Source organism: Astatotilapia calliptera, chromosome 2 (assembly GCF_964374335.1).
Source record: "Astatotilapia calliptera chromosome 2, fAstCal68.1, whole genome shotgun sequence".
Classification (NCBI taxonomy): Eukaryota; Metazoa; Chordata; class Actinopteri; order Cichliformes; family Cichlidae; genus Astatotilapia; species Astatotilapia calliptera.
In genome coordinates, this window is record NC_137423.1 from 10,749,784 (window position 1) to 10,774,483 (window position 24,700).

The window sequence follows — 24,700 nt, forward strand, 5'->3', positions numbered from 1 at the left end:
ACAGGAAAAATAAGATTAAGATCCTCACATCGTACAATGGCTGTGGCAGGTGGATTAAAGTTATCAACCCATGAGAGGCCAGTTTCATCACCATTGTGGTAAACCTCTCTTTAATCTGAGGTGTCATCACAGCGCGTTTCTGCCCTCTGATTAACACCAGATGAGTAACAGATTTCTGCCCTCTGATTAACACCAGATGAGTAACAGATTACAGAACATCTGATCCTTTACAATCGTTTCAGTTTCGTAGCACCTTTTCTCTGCTGGCGGCTGCAGAAAGAACAAACTGTGCGAAGCGTTCAGCGGTTGAAGTGAACAGAAAACCCCCCAAATCCACAACTTTACCATCGAATCCACAGAAAACAGAGCGCGCCTCAGGAGGAGACGTCAGCTTACCAAGGCGGGGGGGATTTTTGGTATGTTTTTCCTTTATTGGCTCCTCGGGAACAGAAGCTGCTCCCCGTCTTTGCTGGAGTGTCGTGGCCAAAAAAAAAAAAAAAAAGTAAAAGTTGAGTTTGACTGTTTTCACGCGCTACAATCAAGTTTTCTTTTGACCCTTTTTTTTCTACAAACTGGTTTAAAAAGCTCAGAGAAACTTTCAGCCCTGAACCCATCACGAGGACGAGCGTCGCACTCGGTCCAGAGCGAGTCGAGGGACGACGGGTGGATGGATGGACTCAGCTGGAGGTGGACCGATCAGATCATTACGCCGTGGAAAGCTCCACCCCACTGTCGCAGACCCCGCTGTCGATTCGAGTGTCCACTTTCAGTTCCTGAACCCGAGCGCACAGAAGCTCGCCTGCGAACACAAACGCAGCTCAGTGACTCGTGGTCATTTGACTTGGCAGTCGGTGTTACGTGCACGTTATGTGCGCATGCTCACCACTCATTGCGCTGGTGGCCGGCGCTTCCTCGCTCTCGTGCAGCGCCTCCTCCAGGACGCTCAGTGCTCTGCACTCGCCGACTGACCTCAGAGCAGCCAGCAGCTCCCTGATCGTTCCACCGGAAACCTGCAGGAGAGACGGGAAGCAGTTTATCCACAAAATCCTCGAGGGGGCGTTTCCCAGGTTTCTGAGAACATTCAGATGCTGGAGTGTGTGTCGGAGTGTGTGAGATCGTGTTTTGTGTGTGTGCGTTACCTCGTAGCTGTCCAGCAGGGTTTTAGCGGGGGAGGGGCTCAGCCTGAAGGCCGTGTTAAGGATCCCGAGACCCAGACTGTGAGCCAGATTCTCCCAGCATCCTTCACTCTCCAGAGTGCCACACAGCGCCTGCTTCACCTCTGTGTCCAGGCTCGCCAGGTCGCCTACACACGCAAACATGTCATCAGCAAACCGATGCGCCGATGTCATGATTTTGTATTTCGTGGTTATGAAACAATGAACCACGTCTAACACGGTGGTCAATCACAGGGTAATAAAGTGTCCACGTGTGGGGAGGAGCTCACCTTGAGGAGGGACGAAGGCCGTTTGAGGTGTTTTTGGTTTGTATTCTTTGCCGTTCAGAAGATCCCAAACCTGCAAACACACACCTGCGGGTTCATTAACCTGCTTCGTGTCGTGAGGTCCACCAGAGGCTCAGAAGCTACGTGTACCTGAGGGGTGGCAGCCATGTTGAAGGGAGTTGTCCCTGGGATGTAACCTTCATCTTCCTCCTCCTCGCTCTCCTTTTCACAGCTCTCCTCCTCATCCTCCTCCCTGAAGAACAGTGGCTCAAAGTTCTCCTTCTGTGGGTCTGCACCTGAAAAGACCCAAATACGAACTTATTAAACACGAGATCAGGACGTCTCACAGGCTTCGTCCTCTTCAGAAAGGAAGCCGTAAGAAACGATGGGGCCTCAGGTGGATGCTAGTAAATGAGCTCCTGGTGAACAAAAGAACTCTGAGCTTTAATAAAAATCTACCTGCAGCCATGAGGAGAGCCGTGAGCTTGACAGAGCCTCGACCCGCAGCGATGTGGAGGGGGGTGGAGCCATTAAAAGTGCAGCAGTCCACCTTGGCGTTTCCCTGATGGCAGAAACACACAAACAGCACTTCATGCAAAGGCAACTCAAAGGTGAAGTTACATCACACAAAGATTCCTCAGCACTGAGACGCCCACCACTGGTCGTCATACACTCCATCGGTCATCTGATCCTTCATCAGTTAAAGTCAAATCAAGGAGAGAGAGAACATCAGCATCTTCTTCTTAATAACATTAAAAAACTTATTTAGGACTGTTTGACCACCTGATCAGTTCAGGTGTTAAAGGCATGTCCAACTGAGACACTCTGGAGAGACTGTATCTCCTGGCTGACTTAGGAAGGCCTCGCTGTCCACTCTGAGGAGTTGGAGACGAGGCTACAAAGGGTTTGCTTACACTCCCCAGTCAGCTGGACCCACATAAGCCTATGAAGCTAAACGGACAGCTTTAGATATCAGAAAAATATGTAATAACTTTAGCTTTAGTGGACTGTCCAATCAACAGTTACCACTCCTAATCATTGCTGTTAGGGGAGGTTGTGGTTCCTGGCTGAAGAACTCCAGATTTCTTTGTCAGTATCTTTTAAAGTCACTTTTAAAGACACATTAGGATCTCGTTTGTATTTTATCTTTTTTTAAATTGTGTAGGTGTGTTTATTGTGTAGGTTAAGTTATACTGAGAGTTTTGAGCGCTCGTGCATGCTGACGATGCTCAGTGCTCTATCTTCCAGAACATTTCATGTAATTTATGTGTAACTACCGAACCATCCCATATTTTAGACTGACTGTATGTCATAATTTATGTTGCACTCGAGTCCTGCATGTCTCTGCGATCAGTGATTTGTAATTGATCGGAATTTATGGGTTTCTTTCTACCGCCTGTGTGACTTTTTTATTGTGTTATTCTGAAGCACCGTCACACTGCTGAACTAATAAACTTCATAATTATAATAGAATTTTAAATCTTTACAGATGAAAGTTTTGATGCTTTTGTATGCTGACGACATTAAACGTTTAGTTTCACCTGTGCATCACCTGTATGAAAATTCTTTCTCACAGTTGTGCATCTATATGAATGTGTAACCACTTTATTAACGAGATAATGATTTGCTGCAGCTCTGATGCTGAGCCAGCAAAGCCTCAGCAAAGGTCTCTGCTCTGATTGGTTGTTAGCTCCCAGTCTGCCCAATAACCCAGGCGTACCTCCAGCAGCAGGCAGCCCGCCAGCGATACGTTGTCAGTCTCTGTGGCGAGATGGAGGGCCGTTCGGCCACAGCTGCGTTCCTGGACCTCTGCGTTGGCCCCGCCCTCCAGCAGCTCCCTGAGAGAAAACAGCTGGTTGGCCAGAACCGCCAGGTGGATCGCACACAGACCTGCAAACATGTTTACCGGTAGGTTTTCAAATGAGATGACAGTAACGATAACGTCTGACACAGCATTGCATAAAACGACACCCCCGCACTGTCTCTTTGACAAAAACAGGAATCTTACAAAAACAGTCGCTGTTACCTCGACTTTCTGATTTTACAGATTCAAGTAGTCGTGCTAACTCGCAGATCGATGACACCGACCTTCATCAAACAACACGAACTCCACAAAGACAAAACCCTGCTGGAGCCGCACATTTGGTGACGTTTATGATTAATGGACTCGACTGTGAAGCTATTCAGGATATTTCCATTCAGTAACTCTGGGAAGTTTTCAAGGATAATAGGAAGTGTACAGTTGATCAGGCTCTCTGTGACGTGCCCGTGTCTTTGTCTGTTAAACCTGAAAACTCACCAAGACTCATTTCACCTATAATACAAGAAAAAATGTGTTTTTCTGTGTGTGTGTGTGTGTGTGTGTGTGTGTGTACCTGCTGTGTTGGTTTGGTCCAGCAGCTCTCTCAGCTCTCTGTGTTGCAGTAAAAACTGGATCATTCCTTCTCCCTCATGCTGAGCTGCCAGGTGCAGCACTGTGTTGCCGTGACGATCCGTCAGCGTCGGGTCGGCGCCAGCCAGCAGCAGCGCTTCCACTGCCTCCTTCTGCTGCGTGATAACGGCCAGGTGCAAAGGAGTCTGGGGAACAGAGGGAGGGTGCTTTAGCTCCGTGACCTGAAGCTTTCGGCTCTGTAAGGCTGGAGACGACGAGCTCCATACCTGGTACAGGCAGTTCCTCATGTTGAGCACCTCCTCTCCGGGCAGGGCAAACACCACCTGCGTCAGACTCTTCAGCGCCTCCTGCTGGTTGTGGAGAACAGCCAAATGGAGCCCGCTGAGAAGAGAAAAAGGAGCCGTCACTACACGGCCGAATAAAACCTTTTAATGTGCGCACATCTGATCATCACGATGCGTTTACTGACGTGTCTCCGTTTACATCCTGCGCGGCCATCAGGGAGCGCTGTGGAGCCAGCAGGTACGCCGAGTCAGCCGTAACCGAGTACTGAAAGATGGCCTCCAGCAGTCTGCTGATCACCTGATCCAGCTGCTCCTTGGCGTCGAACTCTGAAAGAGAAAGAAAGACTTGATCGGATGTGTGGAACGCCTGAACGCTTCGTAAAAACTGAATTTATCCTGAGCTTTCTGATGCCGTCAGTGTGATCTGAGCATCTTTGAGTGGACCCGGGAGCGCCACGCAGGAAATAATCCCCGGTGTCACCAGAAAGCAGCAGCGTCAGGTCTAACACCGAGGCGGGAAAAACAAACTCTTCCGCCAAATTTAGAATAACTTACCTCTCTCTGCTTCAGGCTCCACACTGACCCCTCCCTCCTCGCTCCTCTCGCTGACCTCCACGGGTTCGGGCCGGGCTAGAGCTCGCAGCACGGCTCCTGATGGCGAGTCGTCGTCCGGGTCGTTGTCGTCACCGTCGTTGTCTGCGGCGCCGCTCTGAGAGGCTTTAAACAAACGGCGTTTGTTGTGTTTTCTCAGATGATTTTCAAGTTTTTCCACATAAATTTACAGATTTATAATCTCAGAGATGGAATTTTCTCATAAATGGAGATTTTATAATCTGGTTTATAACTAGATTGTCTTAGACGTCACCTAAATTTCACATAATATCAATAATAATATTAATGACTTCCAAAACTTTTCTTGGCTTTTATCCGAGATTACTGAGTCATGATTTATTTCTTCCTCCTAACTAGGTTAAAGGTTAAAAGGTCACGCTCCTAAATCTGTTACTTTATTTGTATTATAGATTATCATAGATTATTTCAACCTCTTCCAGCTCCTAAATTACTTTGAATGGCTCTACAACTTCATCGTAGCTCCTCACCGTGTTTTATCCCTCCTCCACCTCCTCCCAGACCCGCTGAGTACCCTGTGGAGAAACCTCCTCCTCCTCCACCTCCTCCTCCATAGTTGTAGGTAGTGAAGCCCTGGTATCCTGGGTATCCTGAGGGAAATCCACCCAAACACAGAGATTAATGATGACATCACATAACGTCACCCTCAGGTATGTGTTAAACCGCAGAGCAGACCAGAACACAGACTCTACCTGTGGATCCAGGTCCTCCTCCAGCAGCCGGACCTCCTCCTCCTCTGTATAGACCTCCTCCTCCATGACCACTGAAGTCCTGGAAGTTGGGTAAAGTCTTCTGCCTCTTCCTCTGCACCTCCTCTTTGTCTAAAAACACACACGTGTTCATGCCATGCTAACCTCTGTGGCATCCCACATTTAAAATCATTAATAAATCAATCATGATGATCAAACAGCAGGGGGCAGTGTTGGGACACAGATACTAAAAACATTAATATAAATATTGAAATTTTCCACTGCTATTTATTAATGTTTCCAGCTGATTTGCTTGGGCTCGTTCCAGTGTTTTTTTTTAAATAATTTGGAGTTTTATTAATTTTCTTTTTGTTGAAAGTGAAAGTAAAATCAGGCTGTGGGGGAAGAAGAAGAGATAAAGGCCTGAGAGGAGTATTAGGAACCTGCAGGTAACGCATTACCTGAGTTGATTCATTTCTGGCCAACTCCAGAGGAAGACCGGGGTCATGTGACCTACCTAAGATCTGGGGGTGGTAGGTGAAGGGTTTAGGCTCGCTGGTCTCGTTGTCGGACTTCCTCTTCAGCTGGACGAACACAGACGTCGGTTTCTGCAGATTCTGGTCTCGATACTTCGGCGTCTTAAATACAATGGCGAACTGTCGGCGCAGTAACGGGCACGGTTAATGACACTCCCAACACCTGCAGGTCAAAGTAGCAGCTCCGAATGCAGGAATGCTCACCTGTCTGTGGACGTCTGTGGGGGAGAAGTCTCCCAGAGCCTCCCAGGTGAGACCCGAGTCATCCTCCTCATAGAACCGAACCTGGATGTCATCTGCAAACGCAAACATCAGGTCACCATGGTTTCATAGTTCGCTTTCAGGCCTTGGGAGCATCTCTAGCTCAGATGCACTGCATAAAGATCAACCTTTGTTCACGTGGCTTAAAATCAGCTCTCAGATCTTGATCGTGCTAAATCAGAGGCCTGTGATAACCTCAGGGGTAATCCTGGTTTTCACCTTTTGTGCAGTGTACGTCATAGAGAATCATCAACATAACGAGATCCGGACCAGGCTACTGATAATTAATAACATTGCCCCGCTGCTGGAGGCCAGACCACCGTGATCTCAGAGCACATCGGTTCTCTCAGAGAAACCTTGGAAGCGGAGCAGGCGGCAGCCCGAATCCAACTCTTCCTCCTGTGGGATTTGTACGTTGGAGGGGAATTCCCTGAAGCAGGACTTCCTCCAACAGCACTGACACAGCTCCAACCAGGAAAAACTGCTCAGATTCACCTCACTTACACTCAACTGCACGGAAACATCATCAAATAAAGTGAAAAAGAAAAAAATCACTACTTGAGAGACTTTTTAGCAGCCCTTAAAATAACCTGCATGCATGTTTGCTCCGAGGTGCTTTAAAAACCAGAACCAGCCTTCCAAACAGCCGTGCTCATTTTCAGCTGTTTACTGGAGCAGCTCTGCATGCCGTGTTTTAGCTCCTCCCCCTTTGTGCTTCTTCTGACCTCATTATTTTAAATTGCGTCCATGTTTAATATGAGCGTCCCGCACCTGACCTTATATATGTCAAACAGAAAACAGGAAAAGCTCTGCTCGGAAAGCTCACCTTTCTGGACTTTGTCGCAGAGCAGGTAGACCTCCTCTCCTCCGGTCACGCAGCCGGCGGTCCGATCCATCCTCACGATCTTCAGGTTGGAGGCGTTCGGAGCCTCTGAGGGCGAAAAGAGAAACAGTTGCTGTCAGAGATCTACCTACCCGAGGCTTCCTCAAGAGCTACGCATCTTCAAAGGGGAGGGGTTTTTTTTTTTTGCACCATCACTCTAAGGTAAAGTAACCACACTTTTACATCACTCAAAGGTTTGTGTTTGAGATCAGGGCCAGAAAAGACACCATGAGGGTGTTTTAAGTGTAATTGTAACACAAAGTTACAGGGGCTGTGAACGGGTTCCTGTCTGTGCTGGACAGGCTGAGGTCTTCAAACCACAGCACACTGTAAGATCAAATAGAGGCACTGAGCACGTGTCCACAGATGCTAAAATAGATCACAGACGCGCCGCTTCCCCTAGACAAAGTCAACAGGAAGTTGTGAAGTTTGCAATCACGGCCAGGACGGGGCCTGGTAGTTTAGGTACGTCCATGACTGTGGACAGGTTTGTGAGAGGAGAGGACAGCAGGATTCATACAGAAAGCAGGAAGTGGAAACTGGATGAAAAGGAGCTGAGGTGGAGGTGGGTTTCAAAGCAGCTTGCAGATGCACAGCAAACGCTGGCACGCTGTAGCTGTAACAGGTGATCCACTCCTGCTCACTACTATTACACTGAAGCTGGCCTGAACCCTGAACGCTGCGGGTCTACTGCAACTGGTAAAGGAAAGTCTAGCAATTAAAAAAATGATAAGTCCAAAAACCAAAAGTAAAAGAGTGAAAACTGGCGAATCGAGAAGAGAAAAGTGTGTGAAATGTTTCCTGCCGGTAAAATGAAAGTGCAGAGCGGGGCTGAAACGATGAACTCGGAGTCGAGTTCAGTCCTCTGAGAGGAAGTGCAGCACAGAGAGCGAAGCAGCTTCAGCAGGAAGAGGGAAACGAAACCGAGCGGCCTGACGAGACGCAAGCGCCGATCTTCAGTCCAGAGCGATCCTCCGATTCCGACCAGTCGCTTTATTCAGCTGTTTCTCTACATTTAACATTTTCAAACCACAAATCCAACACATATAAATGACAAACTTCATATACTTTCAACACTTCAGACCGAAACATGGGGCCTGGAGCTGAGGTTCAGTATGTAGGAACCAATGATCCATCGAATCTACGGTCCAACACAAAACTTCACACATGATCATCTCTCAGCGCAGACCAAGACTCAAAGCTTCACTTTAAAACCCGTTTTCATTTTTCTTAAAACTGATCGGAGCAAACTGAAGTAGGCGTCGAGTCCGTGTGCAGCTCGGTCTGCACATCTAACACGTTTCTCTGTGGGCTTTAATTCAATTTGTCGGTGACACCTGCAGGTGTGTGCTCCGACCGGTTGAAGGGTTGTTCACTTTGACAAACACACGGTCAGGTTACAATGACAAGATTAGAGCTGATGAAAGGAAACGGGAAAGTTTTGAGGACAAGCTCCAAATAATGGATTCATTTTTTTTAGTTTTGGCTTTTATGGACAAGGACTCAACCAGGTGGTCTACACCTGTGCCCCAAAGAGCACTAATTTATGAGCAGCTTTATCATTTCAATAATCAACACAACCTTATTAGCATTAGCATTAGCAATAACTTAGCAGGTAAGTCTGATGTTTGTACAGCCGAGATGTGGAACAGCTGACCTGCAGGATTTGCAGAACTTGGAGCATTATGACCAAACCTCACTCTTTTTTTATTGCATGCCTGGTGAGGCTGCAGGCATTTATTAAAGTCAAGGGAAAGAATTCTGTGGGCAACCAACTGCATTACATCCAGGTTGTTTCAGGTCTGTCAGACTCGCAATAATCATCGGTCATTCAGTCGGACATTTCAGTAATGTGAAACAGATCCAACACTAAAGAGAAGTACAGGAAATGGCAGCAAACTGCCTCTGCAAACCTTAATAATCTTCATCTCCTCATCTTTAAGTACACGTGTAAAAAGTCCCGCCACACAAACCGTTTCTCTGTGAGTCGCTCTTCAATAAATCCCCGTTGTAGCATTACACAGACTGTCACTACCTCAGGGACAAAGTGCAGCAACCAGAATCTTATCTCGCACATCTGTAAAGTTTGCTCAGGTTTTAGTTCGAGCTGCAGGTGGAAAAAATGAGACTGAGAGCGACACCGCAAGCAAGCACAAAATGGGACTGAAGCGAAAACGAAACATCTTTCATGTGGTTCAAAGACTCAGGCGGTACCTTCAAAGCAGATCTCACGAGATAAAAACAGTCAAAGTTACACTTTCCTCCGAGCCCTAAACGCATCGTGGACGGACCTGCAAACCTTCCTGCTGGAGGGAGAAGATTAGAAATGCCTGGACTCACTGCTGTCGTAGATCGGCTCGGACACCACGGGCTCGAGCCGCCTGGAGAAGCCGCCGTCGCTGTCGGGGAGGAACGCCGTGAACATGAGCCGAACCACGCTGAGGTCCATCTCTTTGGCCTGAGAAGAGGCAGCATTTCTGATCACACTGAGGTGGTGCTCTGAAGACAGAGAGAGGAGGGCGAGAGTCAACGATGAAACAGATAAAACATCCCGAATTTAAACTTTGTTATGTGTCTCACTCACCTGTGATTTCTCGAGGGACTCTGACCTCCCCCTGAACACTGTCGATGTCGGGGTGGATGGAGACCCCGCAGTTGTATCCCAGCTTGAAGGCCTCGATCATCCGCTCCTCCAGAGTCTTTGCCACGTTCTTCTTCGTCACGTGGAGGATCCCCAGGTTCGGGAAGCTATGAGAAATAAACTGAGCGTCACATACGATCGTTTTACAGGCTTCACTGCGTGTGTGTGTGAGAGAGATGCAGACCTGATGGTGGAGTCTTTGGACTGCAGGTCAGCAATGCAGATTCCTTTATCGCACTGTTTTCCCACCAGACTGTGAGCGTGCAGGTGAGGGACGGGGGTCAGCGCCGTCACCAGCTGGACCACCACCCGGGCCTGACCCTGGTAGTTACAGATCTGAAACACACGCACAGATAACCACCATAAATATCTGCAACTTTACTCCAAGACTCACAGTGTTAAGACTAAACCAGGCTCACTATAACCTGCTGTGAGCATCAGTTTAATGTCTGTGAGGCAGAGCAGCAGACACCACTGATGGGACCCTGGATGATCTGATCTCCATAATCCACTGGAGAAAACTTCAAAAAGTGCATTATGGGTAAACTTTCCAGGCTTATATCGGCACGTGGGATCAGCTGATGAACCTACAATTCAATCCCAGACTCGCCTTCCAGCTCTGATATTCTAATATTCTTATAAATCACATCTGAATGTGGCTCCTGGCTGTGAAATGGAGAAATAATGCCGATCAGATCAAGTTTAAGAGTTTTTCTGAATCCTGCAAAGTTCTGGATCACAGAGGGAACTTCATCTGTCATCTGTCGCTGATGCATGAAAATAATCTTTGCCATGTTTTGGTCTTCAAATCAGGAGACCAGCTTATCGCCAACACACTGAGTCTGAGAGGAAATGTGCTTCTGCTGAACCTTAAACAGTGGCTGTGCTGAAGGACGCTCGGTGTGGATTGTTAGAGTCTGTCAAATGAGGGAGAGGTCAGACTGGATGGATGTGGTTTTAGAGAAGTCATTCGGAGATCCAGAGATGACTCACGGTGACAGATTCAGGGCACTTTGGATTTTTCTGCCCTCGGCGCTTCTCTGCTGCGGTTCAGAAAAAACTTTCTCCTGGATGACTCACGATACCAGCCAAACTTCAGCGGACGCAGTTTCATGCCGCCTCACCTCCTTTTTAACGGATCTCGCAAAGACGTGTTTTCATCCCCTGTCCGAACATCAGACAGAAACATGAAAGCGCGCTGATCTCTATCAGGTGATTACATTAAACAGATTCTGTAAAATAAAAACGAGTCTGAAGCTTATGAGTTTCAGCTGTGAAACACACAGGTGCTCATTAATGCCTCATTTATATCTATATTTATACCGAAGAGACGAGGTTAGAGAAATATAACTGAAGTTTTCCCTGAAGTAAAACCTGCATTTCTTCTAAAGTCCAATTCAGACTGCAAAAGTGAGTCAGTCCCAACTGTACGGGGGGGGCACAGCCTTCCAATTATTTCACAGCTTTTCAAGGAAACCTGCAATAACCATATTTCCAGTGAAATTTAAAAAAAAAAACCCTGCACACTTTTAACGAGTGTGCATCCTTCTGTTCCAAAGAGCTGCTGCACCCAATTCAACAGCAACATAGTAACTTATAGAAACCTATAGACACATGTGAAGGCATCGCACTGCCAGCTGGAGCTGATCGATACCTGAGAATACTGCCGAGTCATTAGAGGCGTGGCTGAAAGCTCGTTCAGTCTGAGCACAGCGCACACATCAGTGGAGATTTCGTACAGTGTGAAAGCAGCTAAACTTTGAATGAGCTACGAAACATTTTATCTCTGATAAAAAAAACTTTATCTGTGATCAGGTCAGGATCCTTTTCAAAGTCACATTTAAGACATTCAAGCCTGAATCCAGATAACTGTTCCTGTTCCAGAACTACAAAAACCGAGAGTGCATTTCTTAATCTGCCAAACCAAAACCAAACAATCTGTAAGATTCCTTCAGAGGAAGTAAAACTTCAACTTGTAGCTTTTTCTCTCGTTATGATTTCCTTCACTTTGTCGTTGAGGTTTCTCCACACCCAAAATTAAAAGTTATCTCTCTATCTAATTGCACTCTGAGGTAAACTGAGTTTGCGGAAAGGAAATCTGTTCCCGTTTCTACCGTGCACACACGTGTGCATGTACAAATGATGTTGCTGCAGACATTTGCCTGCAGGAACGTTGCAGCAGTAAATAAACACTAGCCCACTTCCTCTTCCCGGTGCTGTGGGCCACTCGAAGCGCTCTGGCAGACAAACCCAGTTCCTAGAAACACAGCGAGCATTGCTGTCTGATGGTTTCCTGGTTCAAACACGCTCACACTAAGTACCTGAGGTCTCTGACGTTCCCAGTACGGTGAAGCAGCCAAGTGGAGTTTGCAGAGAAGCGCTCAGTGATCAGCCTTCACTGCTCCCGATGAAGCTAAACTGCAGAGAGGAGGGCAGTATGTGCAATGCCAATTCCCATAATGAAACCTGAGCACTCATGTTTATCTAAGCACTGATTTTTACATTTAAACATCTAATGATGGACAATTTGCTCTCTCTTATTTTGAAAGGTCAGCTGATACAACCAGTTAGCCAGTTTCAGCTGCCTCCCGGGTTGTTGCAGGGCTGGGTCCAGTCCCCTTTGGAGGACCAAATATTAAACACAGGACCTACACTTCCTGGTGACCCCATATTGGACCACACTGAGACAAAGGGCTTGGTTATTTTACATATTAAATGTCATTGGGAGCGCTTGATTTCACTCATTGGAGCAGGCGTATTAGGAGGAGTTGGTTTGATTTAGTTTAACCTCTGTCTCTTGTGAAGGTCGAGATTTAAGCTTGTGAATGCCGGGGGAAGAGATAATTATTTATTATGTACTCACCTGAAACCTCATCTCCTCTAGTCGAGTCTTTTATAAATAGAAATTCCAAATAAATATAGGGGTGGAGCCATCACAAGTGTAAATGTTCTGCATCTCTGGCAGTAAAAGGCCCTCACTATGCGCCTGTTTACTGTGGATGGCACCATTTTTATTCATCATCCTGCTGCCGTAACAGAAGTTTCCTCAGTATCTATCCATCTGGCTTCTGTCAATCAACGTAGCCACGCCCCAACTCACCCACTCAGTTCAATTTGATTTTATTTATACAGCGCCAAATCACAACAGTTGCCTCAAGGGGCTTTATATTGTAAGGTAGACCCTACAATAATACATACAGAGAAAAACCCAACAATCATATGACCCCCTATGAGCAAGCACTTTGGCGGCAGTGGGAAGGAAAAACTCCCTTTTAACAGGAAGAAACCTCCCGCAGAACCAGGCTCAGGGAGGGACGGGCCATCTGCTGCGACTGGTTGGGATGAGAGAATCGTTATGAAGAGGGAACCTATCCACAGAGACCAAACCAAGCTGCTCTGTGGGGAATGTTCAAACACTTCCACACCAGCTTTAGCTTTCAGCTAATATGAAAGACTCTCAGCCCTCATAAAGAAGCAGAAAAGTCAAGTGAGCAGACGTATAACGTCTGATAACCGATGAAAGTGAAGCTCGGGATTAATCTACATCACCACAAATATGAAATGTCATGAACCATCAGGCTGTGGAAAATTCAAAGTGGTGACTCCGAGTGCAAAATGACGACAGTAATTTAAATCCAACAACCGAATGTGTTTTTGTTTCGGTCTCTCTGTACCTGATGAGTTTCACCCGCTGAGGCAGCCTGTAGTCTGTGCAGCACCGCTGTGCGACCACGAGTGAACAACAAAGGGTTAAATATGTCAGTATTTCTGGGCCAGAGTGGGCGCGAACGCAGATATTACACCTCTGGATGCAGAGCTTTCATCTGCGAGCTGAAACTCGGCACCTTTCCTGTTTGTGACGCAACTCCACTTCCTTGTAATTACATGTGGGTGTCAAGGAGAGGAAATTCCCAACAGACATGAAACACAGCAGAGGTGTGTTTGTGTGTGTGTGGTTTGCAGAGAGCTCTCGGACAGGTCCGGGCCAGCAGAAGATTTTGCTGAAACTTCATCTGATGTCAGAAAACTAAAGCGCTCGGAGCACAGATCCGATCCGTGCAGGAGCTCCGAGTGTTTATCGGAGTCTCGAGGAATATTGTGAGGAAAAGCAGCTGTGGGATGAAGTCTGCGTGCAGCTACTGGGGATGTTTGTTTTACGCTAATGATGCCAAAGTTGGTTCAGACACTTAGTAAATCCAAACATTCACCAAGTTGTCCCGGTGTGTGCGCTGTGGCCGGGCTGAGGCAGCGAGAGGGAAAAAAGGGACTGTTCTGATCTGAATAAATAAACTTTCTGAATGAGTTTGCATTTTGCACTCACCGTTTCTACAAGTTTGATTCGCCTGAAATAAGGCCTGTGGTTAACACGCGCTCAGACATTTTCCTGTTTTCTTCTCCAACGTGAGCGCTCCACATTCATCACACACTGCAGGCCGCTAATATTTCTATCACAGTGTTTTTTATTCCGGTGGATTTCATGCATCGAGCATAAATAAAATGCATAAAACACTTTAATGTTGGTATTAAGGAATAAAACAGGCCGTTTCCTCACTTTTTGTTGCAGCTGTTTTTGATTAAACTCAACATCCGGATTCATGAAGCTGAAGCTTCAAATCTGGTTTTATTCTTCAAAACTTTGTGGCATGGATGATCCTGTGCCAGGTAAAGCACCTGTCAGGCTCGATGATTGCCCCAGTGAGTCCATCAGTCGCTGCTTTCAGATCCTCTTGAATAAAACTTGATGTTCATGAAAGCAGGAATGACTCAGGGCACATTGATTTACCTCGTTCCACTATTAACACCATCATCAGTCACAAAAATAACTCGTGGCTTAAGCTGCTTGAGTAGATCTCTGGTAAGTCTGCTCGAGTTTAAAAAAAAAACTTTAAAGTCTTAAAGGTGTATAATGTTCATCACTGCGAGAACCTTAAAGGGAAATTCCAATTTTATCCAGAAAACTTCCTTAGAAATCTTTAAGAAACTACAGGCACGAAAAGTCAGTAGTTTAGAAAAACAAAAACTCTTGTGGAAACTTCAGGGGAACTTCACGAGCACACATTAGAGCAGAGTACGTACACAGAGCATGACACCACGGGACGCAGGCAGTGAAGGTGACAGATGCCTTATCAATTTAAAAAAAACAGAGAGATGGAGCGGGTGAGTCGAGTGAGTCAGACTAGTCATCGTCCCACTGGTCCTGCCAGAGCTGGAGGGGTTTTCCCACTCTGCAGCCTCAACATGCAAACTCACCATCATCAACATCTCTCTAACACGACCCACAGATCAAACACAGCGAGTGGGAGGAACACTTCCTCATTTGTGTCAGTGACTTCATCTCATTCATGCCTATCGTACACCCAGCTGATGCATATGAGCCCATGTTGTCCTTACGTTACGGCGCTCGGTGTACCACTGGTCACCTTCTGTTCCTTTTAAATGCTTCTTCTCCACACGTAGCATAACGTGACAAACTGAGCATCAGCCAACGCTGAAGCAACAAAAGCTGCAGCTCCTCCAAAGATCCCTCGACTTTAAAACAAAGTCAAAAACCATCGGCTGCTGCGATGACGGCAGAAAAGGTGTTTTGACAACATCAAGTTTACGAGACTGCGTGAATCACTGCCGCACAGTAACCACGACTTAGGAAGAAGGAGAAGAAGAAGAAGACGACCAAGAAAGACAAGAATAAGAAGACAATCTTGGGCTTTAGATCAAAAAGATTAAGAAAAAAAAAAAGAAGAAGAAGAAGAAGAAGAAGAAGAAGAAGACAACCAAGAAAGACAAGAATAAGAAGACAATCTTGGGCTTTAGATCAAAAAGATTAAGAAAAAAAAAAAAGAAGAAGAAGAAGAAGACAACCAGGAAGGAAAAGATCAAGCTTAAAAAAAAAACAATATGGCGGCAGTCAAAATGCCAGGCGTTAAACCAGCGTTTCCCAAACCAGGAGGTTCTGTCAGAGTTCTACGTCCATCTTTTGTATGTACTCAGTTAAAGGGCAGAGAGCAAAGCGTGACTGAAATAAACTTCTTTTAGCCCATTGTGTCCAAAAATGAATCATTTTTATTCAGATTCTACATCAAGAAAAAACGTGTCCTTCTCAGCTCGTACGCAACTGTTTTGACTACGTACAGAAAACAAATGAGCTCATATGATTTTTTTTTTATAACGAACACTTCCTGTTCTGACCTGTGTCTGAAAGTCTGGATCTCTTTAATCAGCTTTCATATAGTTTTAATGTCAGCGAGACAAAGACAGAAGCAGGAATCTGGGGATTTCCCATGTTTTCTGGTTTGGTCGGAACATGTGGGAGCTTCAGACTCCAAACTAAACATCAACAGAAACAACACGGCAGGAAACTCGAGCTCGTGTGCTTGTGTCAGTCTCATACAGAGCGCGGGGTGGAAACAAGAGCGCCACGGCTTCTAAAGCCAGCGACGGTCACCTCCAACCAAAACCACAGTGAAACAAAACCAGCCTTCGGCAGACAATAGTAAACACCAGCCTCTCCCCTGCTCACGAGAAAAGACCGTGCAGCTTTGTAACGCCGCCGACACGACGGCTTCACGCGACTCGTTTTGACCTGTTCAAGCAGACGCAGCGACGCATTGTTTAACAGCTGGTTCCTAAATCACAAGTAAGCAGGGGCAAACCCTGCACACTTCCTTTAAATGTGATTTATGCAACTTTTCTCTTCTCTTTTTTTTACATGCTTTAAATACTCAATGCATTATTGCCCATGTGTAGTAAACGAGTAAACGAGACCTTCACTGAGGACTCAAATATCTAAATCACAGGATCCTTAAGACGACTCCCAAGAGAGGTTTGAGTCTATGATATTGTTACGACACATTCATAACACAACATTTTTGTGATTTTAAACTCGTTACAAGTTAATGCAACCCTTTAAGACACGGACGTCAGACTCGTTTCACATCGTGGGCCACATGCTGCCCACTTTGACCTTAAGTAGGGCAGACCCGTGAAACTCCCCTTCATGTCAGCATGAAAACGTCTAACCACACACTGAATCGTCATACAAGAAAAAACAAACACTATTCAGATTACATTAGACAGATTAAGTAGATACTTTAGTCATCCCCAGGAATCCACAAACATCCTAGGTATGCAGTAAATATTCATTAAAAATTGAAAAGTAAAAATACTGGACGTGTCCTCCCACGGTGGAGGTGCCGGTGCTTCCACTCACGTTTCCAGGCTAAAGCACGATATGATCGTCGAGAATATTCCCTTTGAGGCCCGGGTTGTTGTCGCACACAAATCTGCACAGTTGTTATAGTCAGTGGGAAATTGTGCAACACTTTGGTCGCTCTAGTAAATGTTTATGCTCCGAATGACGAGATGACGAGACTCTCTTCAAACCTGCCTTAAATAAGTACTCTCTCATCCCGGGGGATGATTTTAATTGTTGGTTAGACCCAGTTCTGGTGTCCTGCAGGTTTTAGATGCGTCCTTGATCCACCAGAGCTTATTTAAATGGCTAAATTACCTCCTCAACACTTCTTGAAGTTCTCCAGAGGCCTGGTGATGAACTAATCATTTGATTCAGCTCTCGAGAGAGAGACCTCTCACACGTGTACCACACGTATTGGAGAATCGTTTACGCTATCACTGACACTTAATGCCTGCAGCAGGTCCACTCCTGTGCCAATCGCTGTGTAGTTATTTCACACCCACCTACAACGGGATTTCAACTCAACCCTTCTGTTTAATGACAGAAGATGAGATAGGCTTTTGCTTTGCTACTAACTCCTCCCCAGAGACTTCCAGCCTTGTTGTATGGGATGCCTTTAAGGCCAAATTACTACTTATTCAGCAAAAACAAGCCGCTCATGAACAAAATATGTTAATGCAACAGGTTAAACAGACAATTTTTAAAAAGCATGTTGAACTCAAAACGAGGCTTGACCTACAAACAACATACTCAACTGAACGGCGACAAACCTGATAGATAACTGCCAAGTCTTCTTAAGGTATCTAGGGCCAAGTATTCTTTCACAGCTCATGAAAAAGTGAATCATGTATTCAGGGACATCCTGATGCATGCTCAATCATCCGGGTAAGTAAATCGCCAAAAGTCGGTTCTGTTCATCTGGATGTCCAGATGAACAGAACCAACTTTTGGCGATGTATTAAAGAACTTTTACTCAGAGCTCTACACCTCAGGATCACAAACTAACTGCAACACAATTAATGACTTTCTAGCCAAACTTAACATTCCTGAAATTCCACCAAAACTTAAAACAGGGTTGCATGAACCCATGTATCAGCTGGAAGTGTCCTCAGCCAAAGCTTTGATCTGGAAAATGCTCCGATCGGAAATGTTTCCTTTTGGAATTTTACAAACACGTCTTTACATTACTGTCTGCACAGCTTAGTCCAACCCACACTGACTGCTTTAAACTAGGATCTCTCCCTCAGTCATTGCGAAGCCTGTTTCACACTATTAAGGTAAAGATAAGAATGTATATATTAATTATTATAGACCCATTTCTCTCTTGAACATGTGAAATCACAATAAAGCAAAGGAATTTCTGCAGTAGATAGAAGAGTACCTGATATTTAACTGTTTACTCTGTATTACTCTGTTACTTTGTTACTTCGATGGTCCCGAAGGAGGTTTTCATCTGAAACACAGTTCAAAGTCAAATCTATGACCTCCTTCACATTTCCCAAAGCCGTCTGCAGTGGGGTGACTCTGGCCCATGGGCCATAAGTTTGACACCCTTGCTTTAAGCTGTATGATGGTGTCACACGCCTGTAAGTGAACACAGGCCTTTATGGCCTCAGTGTGTCCAGTGTAGTTTGGTTTTTCAGTTGAAGAGGTTAAGGCCACATTAAGCTGGCCGACGGACACAAACACCGACAGCTGGAGACCCGACAGCCAAGCAGTCAGTCCTGTTATACTCCTGTGAAGGCTGCTTGAAGTCTGCCGCCTGGGACACGTGTAGTTGGTGCACTGTTATGTAAATTCTGTGAGTCTGTGCGGTAAAAAAAGAAAAAACAGGCGAGCATGTGGACATCCACACGGATGCTCGTCATCAACGTCTGATGATGAAATTTATGGACTCAAGTCCGCGTCACGTATAATCATGACCTTAAAACTAGCTTTGATTTTGTTTTCCTACAACTAAAAACTTCAACTGGCAAGATAACGTCAGCCAAAATTAACCAAAAGGGAGCTGGTTTGATCCAATAAGGCTCGTCTCAACAAACAGTGAGCTTCAACATCAGCAGGACAGTCAGTTCACAGAGGGACCGCTCGGCCTCCAAACATCCAGGTGAGCTCGGTGTCATTATACTGATGCTCGGGTATACAGCACAGACAGCAGAGCAGGACTGGGTCTCATCGCTGGTCTTACTCTGTGTTAGCTTGTGAAAGCAGAAACAGTGTGATGAATAACTCATTTAATGGCTGCGTGTGTTATTAATAACTGTAGTTAAAGGAGCTCTGTGTTACTCTCACTGAACAATCACTGCGATGAAACTGATATAAACAATCATTTCCCAGAGCTTCAATCGCACTACGGCATTACTTTCATATTTCAGCTTCAGCTCAAAACAGGTTTAGTCAGTTTGACAACTTCAATCAGCAAAACGACAGAAACAGTCGGCCCGATGCCTCAGCAGTATTAAAGTCTCTGCAGGAAACTGTTTTATTTCCTCTTGCCGCTGCAGACAGAAGTGAACCACAATCTGATTTTAGAGCTCACTCTGTGTGCTTCAAACACTTCCTGGACCAACAAACTGGAAGAAAGTTTAAACGCTGCGCTCTGCAGGTGAGTCAGCTGACTGTAGCGAGTGCGCAGGACGAGGTTTACATTTGCACATCCGACACCTGGAGAACAAGCGCAGACAGGAAGCGTTACCTTGACGGTGGGGTAGGTCTTCCTGTTCTTCTCGCTGGTGGCCCCCGGCAGACCGCCGTGAGACGGCCCCTCGCAGCCGTACCTGAACCTGAAGCCGCGCTGTAAAAAAAAAAGACAACAGTGCACACCTGTATCAATGCATCAGCTGACAATCAGTCGCCTTGTTGTTCTAAACACACGTTCAGGTGATTATTCATTAAACAGGTGGGTGAAATCCAACTCTGAGACGCGATGCTTCCCTTTCTTCCTGTTGAGTCATCAGTGTTAATCCAGCTGAAGTTAAAGGAGCTCTGTCATCAAATAAATATATACAGGCAGGGAGGAGGGTGTGACATTTATGGGGTGAAATTAGATTAAAGGTGTAAATGTTTAGGATTCAAAGCTCAAAAATTAATGGGAAATACTCCACCCAAGTCAGTGCCCTCCCACTCCCGGGATAAACAGCGCCGCTAACACTTTGACCTTTCGTCCAAAAACATCATGGCGGTGACAGAAATGCTAATGATGAGTCTTTAAAATCAATGGGTAACGTGCCAACGGCTACATCCAAATTTACATACTTCAGTTTGACTGTAAATACAAGCTTGAACAGAAAGCAAGCAGCACCATGAGAAGCACGTTAAATAAAGACTTCCTGTTTAAAGTCTAACAGAGATCATTAATGACCACAGACGGTCACTAAAATAGGTCTTATGAGCGTTAAATGTATTTCTTCCGTCAGTGTTAAACATAACACCTGTAAGTTCAACGCAGGACCTTTTAACACCTTAACATCCTTCACTTTAATGACTGACTCTTTAATGACTCAGGGGGGACCCTGTTATTGACCCCCCCCTCAGTCTTTGCTCCACTTTGCTGCACAACTTACGGCCTAACTGTGTTTTACTGTCCATTAAAGCAGCGGTCCCCAACCTTTTTTTGTGCCATGGACCGGTTTATGTCCGACAATGAGCCTCAACTCTGGCGGCCCGGTACCAAACGACTCATGGACCAGTACCGGCCCAGGGGTTGAGGACCGCTGCATTAAAGGAAGTGACATCAGAACACGGTCAGAGTGCCGTTACAGTCAGCGTGACCATCAGCAACAAAAGACAGGAAAAGAAAACAGCAGTAGTTACAGGTGTGACTTAAACAGCCAAACATCCTGTACTAAGTCAATTCCCTTTTTTAATTCTAAATAAAACCAATTTAAAAATAAACTAAACCCAGCGGTCAGTCGTCTCTGATAAGACGGGACAGGTGAGTGTTACCTGTTTGGGCTGCTCCACGATCTGCAGGAACGGTCCGTCCACTGAAACCACAAAGACTCAGATTCAGACTCAGATTCAAACACCTTCTCATACAGCTGATTTGTTTCTTTGAAAATTCGTTTTGGGGTTTCAGACAATCGAGACATTTAGAGGTGTCAGAGAACTGAGATATCTTACACATGAAATAAAGACCGAGCTACGCTTTTCTCTACACAAAGTTTCCCTGGGGTATCTGTCACCCCTCACCCTGGGTCTGGTCTCTGGTTTGACAACCATCTGCTGACCAGCAGTGCTCTAACCAATCCTATTCAGTTTCAGTGATAAGACTCTTTGAGCTGCAGACCATCAATATTAGAGGGAGAACCCCAACAATCTCCTGTGAGCAGCACTGTGTCACAGTGAGGGGAACTCCCTTCCACGGTTTGAGGTTTCCACGGTTTAAGAATTATTACAACTATGTCATTATTACTGATAAGTAGACCGTAAAGAGTGTTTAACCAACATTTCAGTTTGAGCTCCTTTTTAACCTCAAACTTTTTTGATGTGCAATAAATGAGACGCCTGTAGTGGCGTCTCATTTTTTTTTAAACTCTCTTTTCAGAAATGTTTTATGTTTTTTTCTGTTGTGTTTTTTGAAATGTCATCAGTTTTTCTTAAAATATGCATCTGATAAGTAGGAGAATGTAAAACATCTTCCCTGAAATCTCGTCTCATTTGCTATCAACATCCTGTAAAACGGCTTTCAAGAAATCTGTACGCGACAGTGTTTCGAGTGTCTGCGCTTCGATTGAAATTTCGTGCCACCTGAAATGTCTTTTGCGGTGATCCTTTCCTGAATTGTCGTTTGTAAAACTCGTAATGCGGGCATCTTGCGCAATATCGATTTTCTAAAACGTTGAGATTTATGTCATCTTTCATTCAGTTTTGTTTGATGACACATTTTCTAAAATGTCACGTTATGTTTAATGTCTTTTGCGACATTTTGTGTTTCATGTCAGGTTTCCCGTCATGTGAGATTCTGTTTAATGTCGGTGAAATGTTGTCTCACATGAAATATGAACTGTGAAATGTCGCCCTTGTTGCGTTTCCTCTACCATCCATATGTGCAGGAGAGACCGGTTGTATTTTTCCACATGTTAAAAGAAGAAATGCTGTAATCGCCACTTTCTGCGTACCACTGTAGCCACATGTAAATGTAAAGAGGAGCCAGTTTCCCCATGCGAGCTACACCTCTGTCTCTACTCAGAGAAACGATGTGTTGATATTAAAGGGAAGTGAGAGCTGAGCTGCCGTCCCACAGCCACCACAGAGGACACGTCATGAAACTCCTCTTTCACTTTACCTTCATTTTTTCCCCCTCAACAGAAATTCACTTTTGCAAAAAGAAAGTGGAGTTTCGGAAGTTTTTCCTCCCCAGCGGCATCTGTTCAACCTGTGTGTGGTTTTAATGTTTCTTTCACACATGTTATAGAGCCTTCAGCTTCTGTCTGAACAAAGGCTTCATTCATGCCGTAACGGTCCATATAAAGCTCTCATTGTCTGACGTAACAGTCCAAGTCAAAGTCCATTTGTCTGACTTTTCCTGGAACTTTAAACCAAATCACACATGAAATTTATTGTTGGGGGTTTCTTGGTAAATAGTTTTTTTTACAGGGAATACCAGTGACATAAGTCTTAGTGGGTCCCTTTAAATTTTGAGTATTACCTAAACAACAATGATACGCGTGGATATAACGACCACAGTCAACCAAACGACGAGTGTCAGGAAGCAAACACTGCAACAGGAAAAGAACTAAACTGCTTTTCAATCAGGCTCGAGTATGTAAAGTATGAGCTCAACACAATTACACAAATGGGGCAGCAGATACTTTATCTCCACCTGCGTGTTTTTTATTTCATGCTAACCACACAGTAATAACCTCAGGATGGCGGAGTGAGTGAGACCAAAGGAAACCGTCTGAAAACAAAAGGCCTGACAGCTTTTGTGGGGACGGCAGGAGAGACAGGCGTGATGGTTGCGTGACAGTGTGGTATTTTTATGCACGAAGATTAAGCCGTCATCTCAAAATGACAAGTTTAAGAGATGATTAATGCCACCCATGGCTGCTCTTTTTTTTCTTCAGAAATTATACTATTGTTCAGAAACAAAGGGGAAATCCAGATAAAAACAACACAACACATTCAAAGTAAATAAACTCTGAAAGTACAGAGGTCAAATCAAGCCAACAGGAAAGTACTACATGACATCTTATTGTTGGACCAGCAGTCTGAAACCCAAAGACACCCATTTTAAAGATAAAGCTGATGGTGTGGGACACACCTGCAGGACTCTCACCTGTCCGCAGAGACGTCTGAGGCATCGCAAAATGTGGAAACTCCCATGACGGGTCTATCATGATGTTATCAAACATCTGCAGTAAAGACAAAAACACGAAGTCTGACTTTAGACTTAAATAAACACAGGAAGACATTATTATTATTTAGTTCTTGTTCTTCACATGTGTGCAGCTTGAGTGATGTTAACTGCAATAATTCATGTTATACCAAAGAAACAACAGTCCATTAACGAGAACAGGACAGTTATTTACAGCAGCTCGGATCAGAGCCCCACATCAGTGCTTCTCAGGGTTCAAGCAGAAGAGATACCCCAGCATGGTCTGTTCAAAGAGACTGCATGAACCGGTGCCACAAAGGAACCACGACCAAGGAGGAAGATCAATAAGAAGGACGAGAAGAAGAAGACAAAGAAGGAAAAGAAAGCACTGACATAGATCAGGAATATACAAGCAAATCAAGAAGAAGAGACAGATCAAGACAAGGAAGAACAGGTATAAGACCACGAGGAAGACAAAGACCGACAAGTAGAAGATGAAGCTGTTCAAGAAGATTAAGGCCAAGAAGAAAAAGAAGAATAGGAAATAACAAGAAGAGGGTGACGATGTAGACGAACATCGAGAAGAAGATCACGCAGATGAAGAATATAATCAATAAGAGCTATACAGAGACCAAGAAATACAAGGAAGATGAAGCTGGAGAGGAGGAAGGAGTTGAAGTTGACAACCAGGAAGGAAAAGATCAGAAGAAGATCAGAGGAGAACCACAGAAACAATAATGATCAAAAAAAGCTAAAGAACAACTGAAAAGTGCTGCGTGGAAAATGTTCCAAAGAAATGAGTTACTGTAATCACATTACATTTGTGTCTAACACAGCAATAGAAAGTATTAGTGCACTAGACTCGATGATCAGCACAGGTAATCAAACAACAAAGCTGCTGGCCAATCACGTTCTTCAATAATCTGCATGATGTTGGACAGAAGTGACTCAAAGAGCTTTTTTTATGGCTCCGTTCACGAGGAACAAGGAACAAAAATAGCAGCACAGTTTCCTAATGTTGAGGATCGATATTGATACTGTCTCATTTACATGCACACATGTGAGCACTTCCCACTTTAATACGGCTTTTCTAAAAAGGTTGTGATACCTTGATACTGGTGTAGATCCAAGTATTTCAAAGGGTTTAAAAAGGGGGGAGATTGTCTCCTTCAGAGCAGAAATATGGGCTGTTATTTGTCAGCCTGCAGAAACTGTGACATCTCCCACTGGTTATTAAAGTCATGTTTTTGGAACCTGCTGCTTTTTTCGTCATCATCTTGTCAATGACATCCTAAAACAGCCCTTGCTTTGTCTCCCTTTCTGACTACAAAAGGAGCATAATTTACCAAATCATCATCATATTGGGTCAAACACGACTTAAAATTAGTAAATGAGACTATAAGCTGGACATTATAAAAAAACATGGAGGCTG

General features: G+C 45.0%; 1 protein-coding gene across 2 annotated transcripts in view; it reads right to left on the reverse strand.

Annotated features, from left to right (window-relative positions):
- Positions 1-482: 482 nt before the first annotated feature.
- The window catches only part of nfkb1 (nuclear factor of kappa light polypeptide gene enhancer in B-cells 1), a 28,158-nt gene continuing 3,940 nt past the window's right edge, over positions 483-24,700 (reverse strand). Inside the window, exons 3-24 of one of the 2 annotated variants that reach the window (XM_026184505.2) lie at positions 23,215-23,305; positions 20,895-20,935; positions 19,645-19,743; positions 9,942-10,093; positions 9,701-9,864; positions 9,457-9,615; positions 7,060-7,164; positions 6,177-6,268; positions 5,954-6,092; positions 5,440-5,568; positions 5,218-5,337; positions 4,673-4,834; positions 4,303-4,444; positions 4,100-4,214; positions 3,817-4,018; positions 3,162-3,331; positions 1,901-2,003; positions 1,592-1,737; positions 1,445-1,514; positions 1,140-1,303; positions 884-1,010; positions 483-799 (exon numbers count right to left, since the gene is read on the reverse strand). In XM_026184505.2, coding sequence (XP_026040290.2) covers positions 705-799; positions 884-1,010; positions 1,140-1,303; positions 1,445-1,514; positions 1,592-1,737; positions 1,901-2,003; positions 3,162-3,331; positions 3,817-4,018; positions 4,100-4,214; positions 4,303-4,444; positions 4,673-4,834; positions 5,218-5,337; positions 5,440-5,568; positions 5,954-6,092; positions 6,177-6,268; positions 7,060-7,164; positions 9,457-9,615; positions 9,701-9,864; positions 9,942-10,093; positions 19,645-19,743; positions 20,895-20,935; positions 23,215-23,305 — 2,787 coding nt within the window. In that variant the 3' untranslated portion in view covers positions 483-704. The remainder of the gene's footprint in view (positions 800-883; positions 1,011-1,139; positions 1,304-1,444; positions 1,515-1,591; positions 1,738-1,900; positions 2,004-3,161; positions 3,332-3,816; positions 4,019-4,099; positions 4,215-4,302; positions 4,445-4,672; positions 4,835-5,217; positions 5,338-5,439; positions 5,569-5,953; positions 6,093-6,176; positions 6,269-7,059; positions 7,165-9,456; positions 9,616-9,700; positions 9,865-9,941; positions 10,094-19,644; positions 19,744-20,894; positions 20,936-23,214; positions 23,306-24,700) is intronic. The other variant, XM_026184523.2, reaches the window with a different exon arrangement.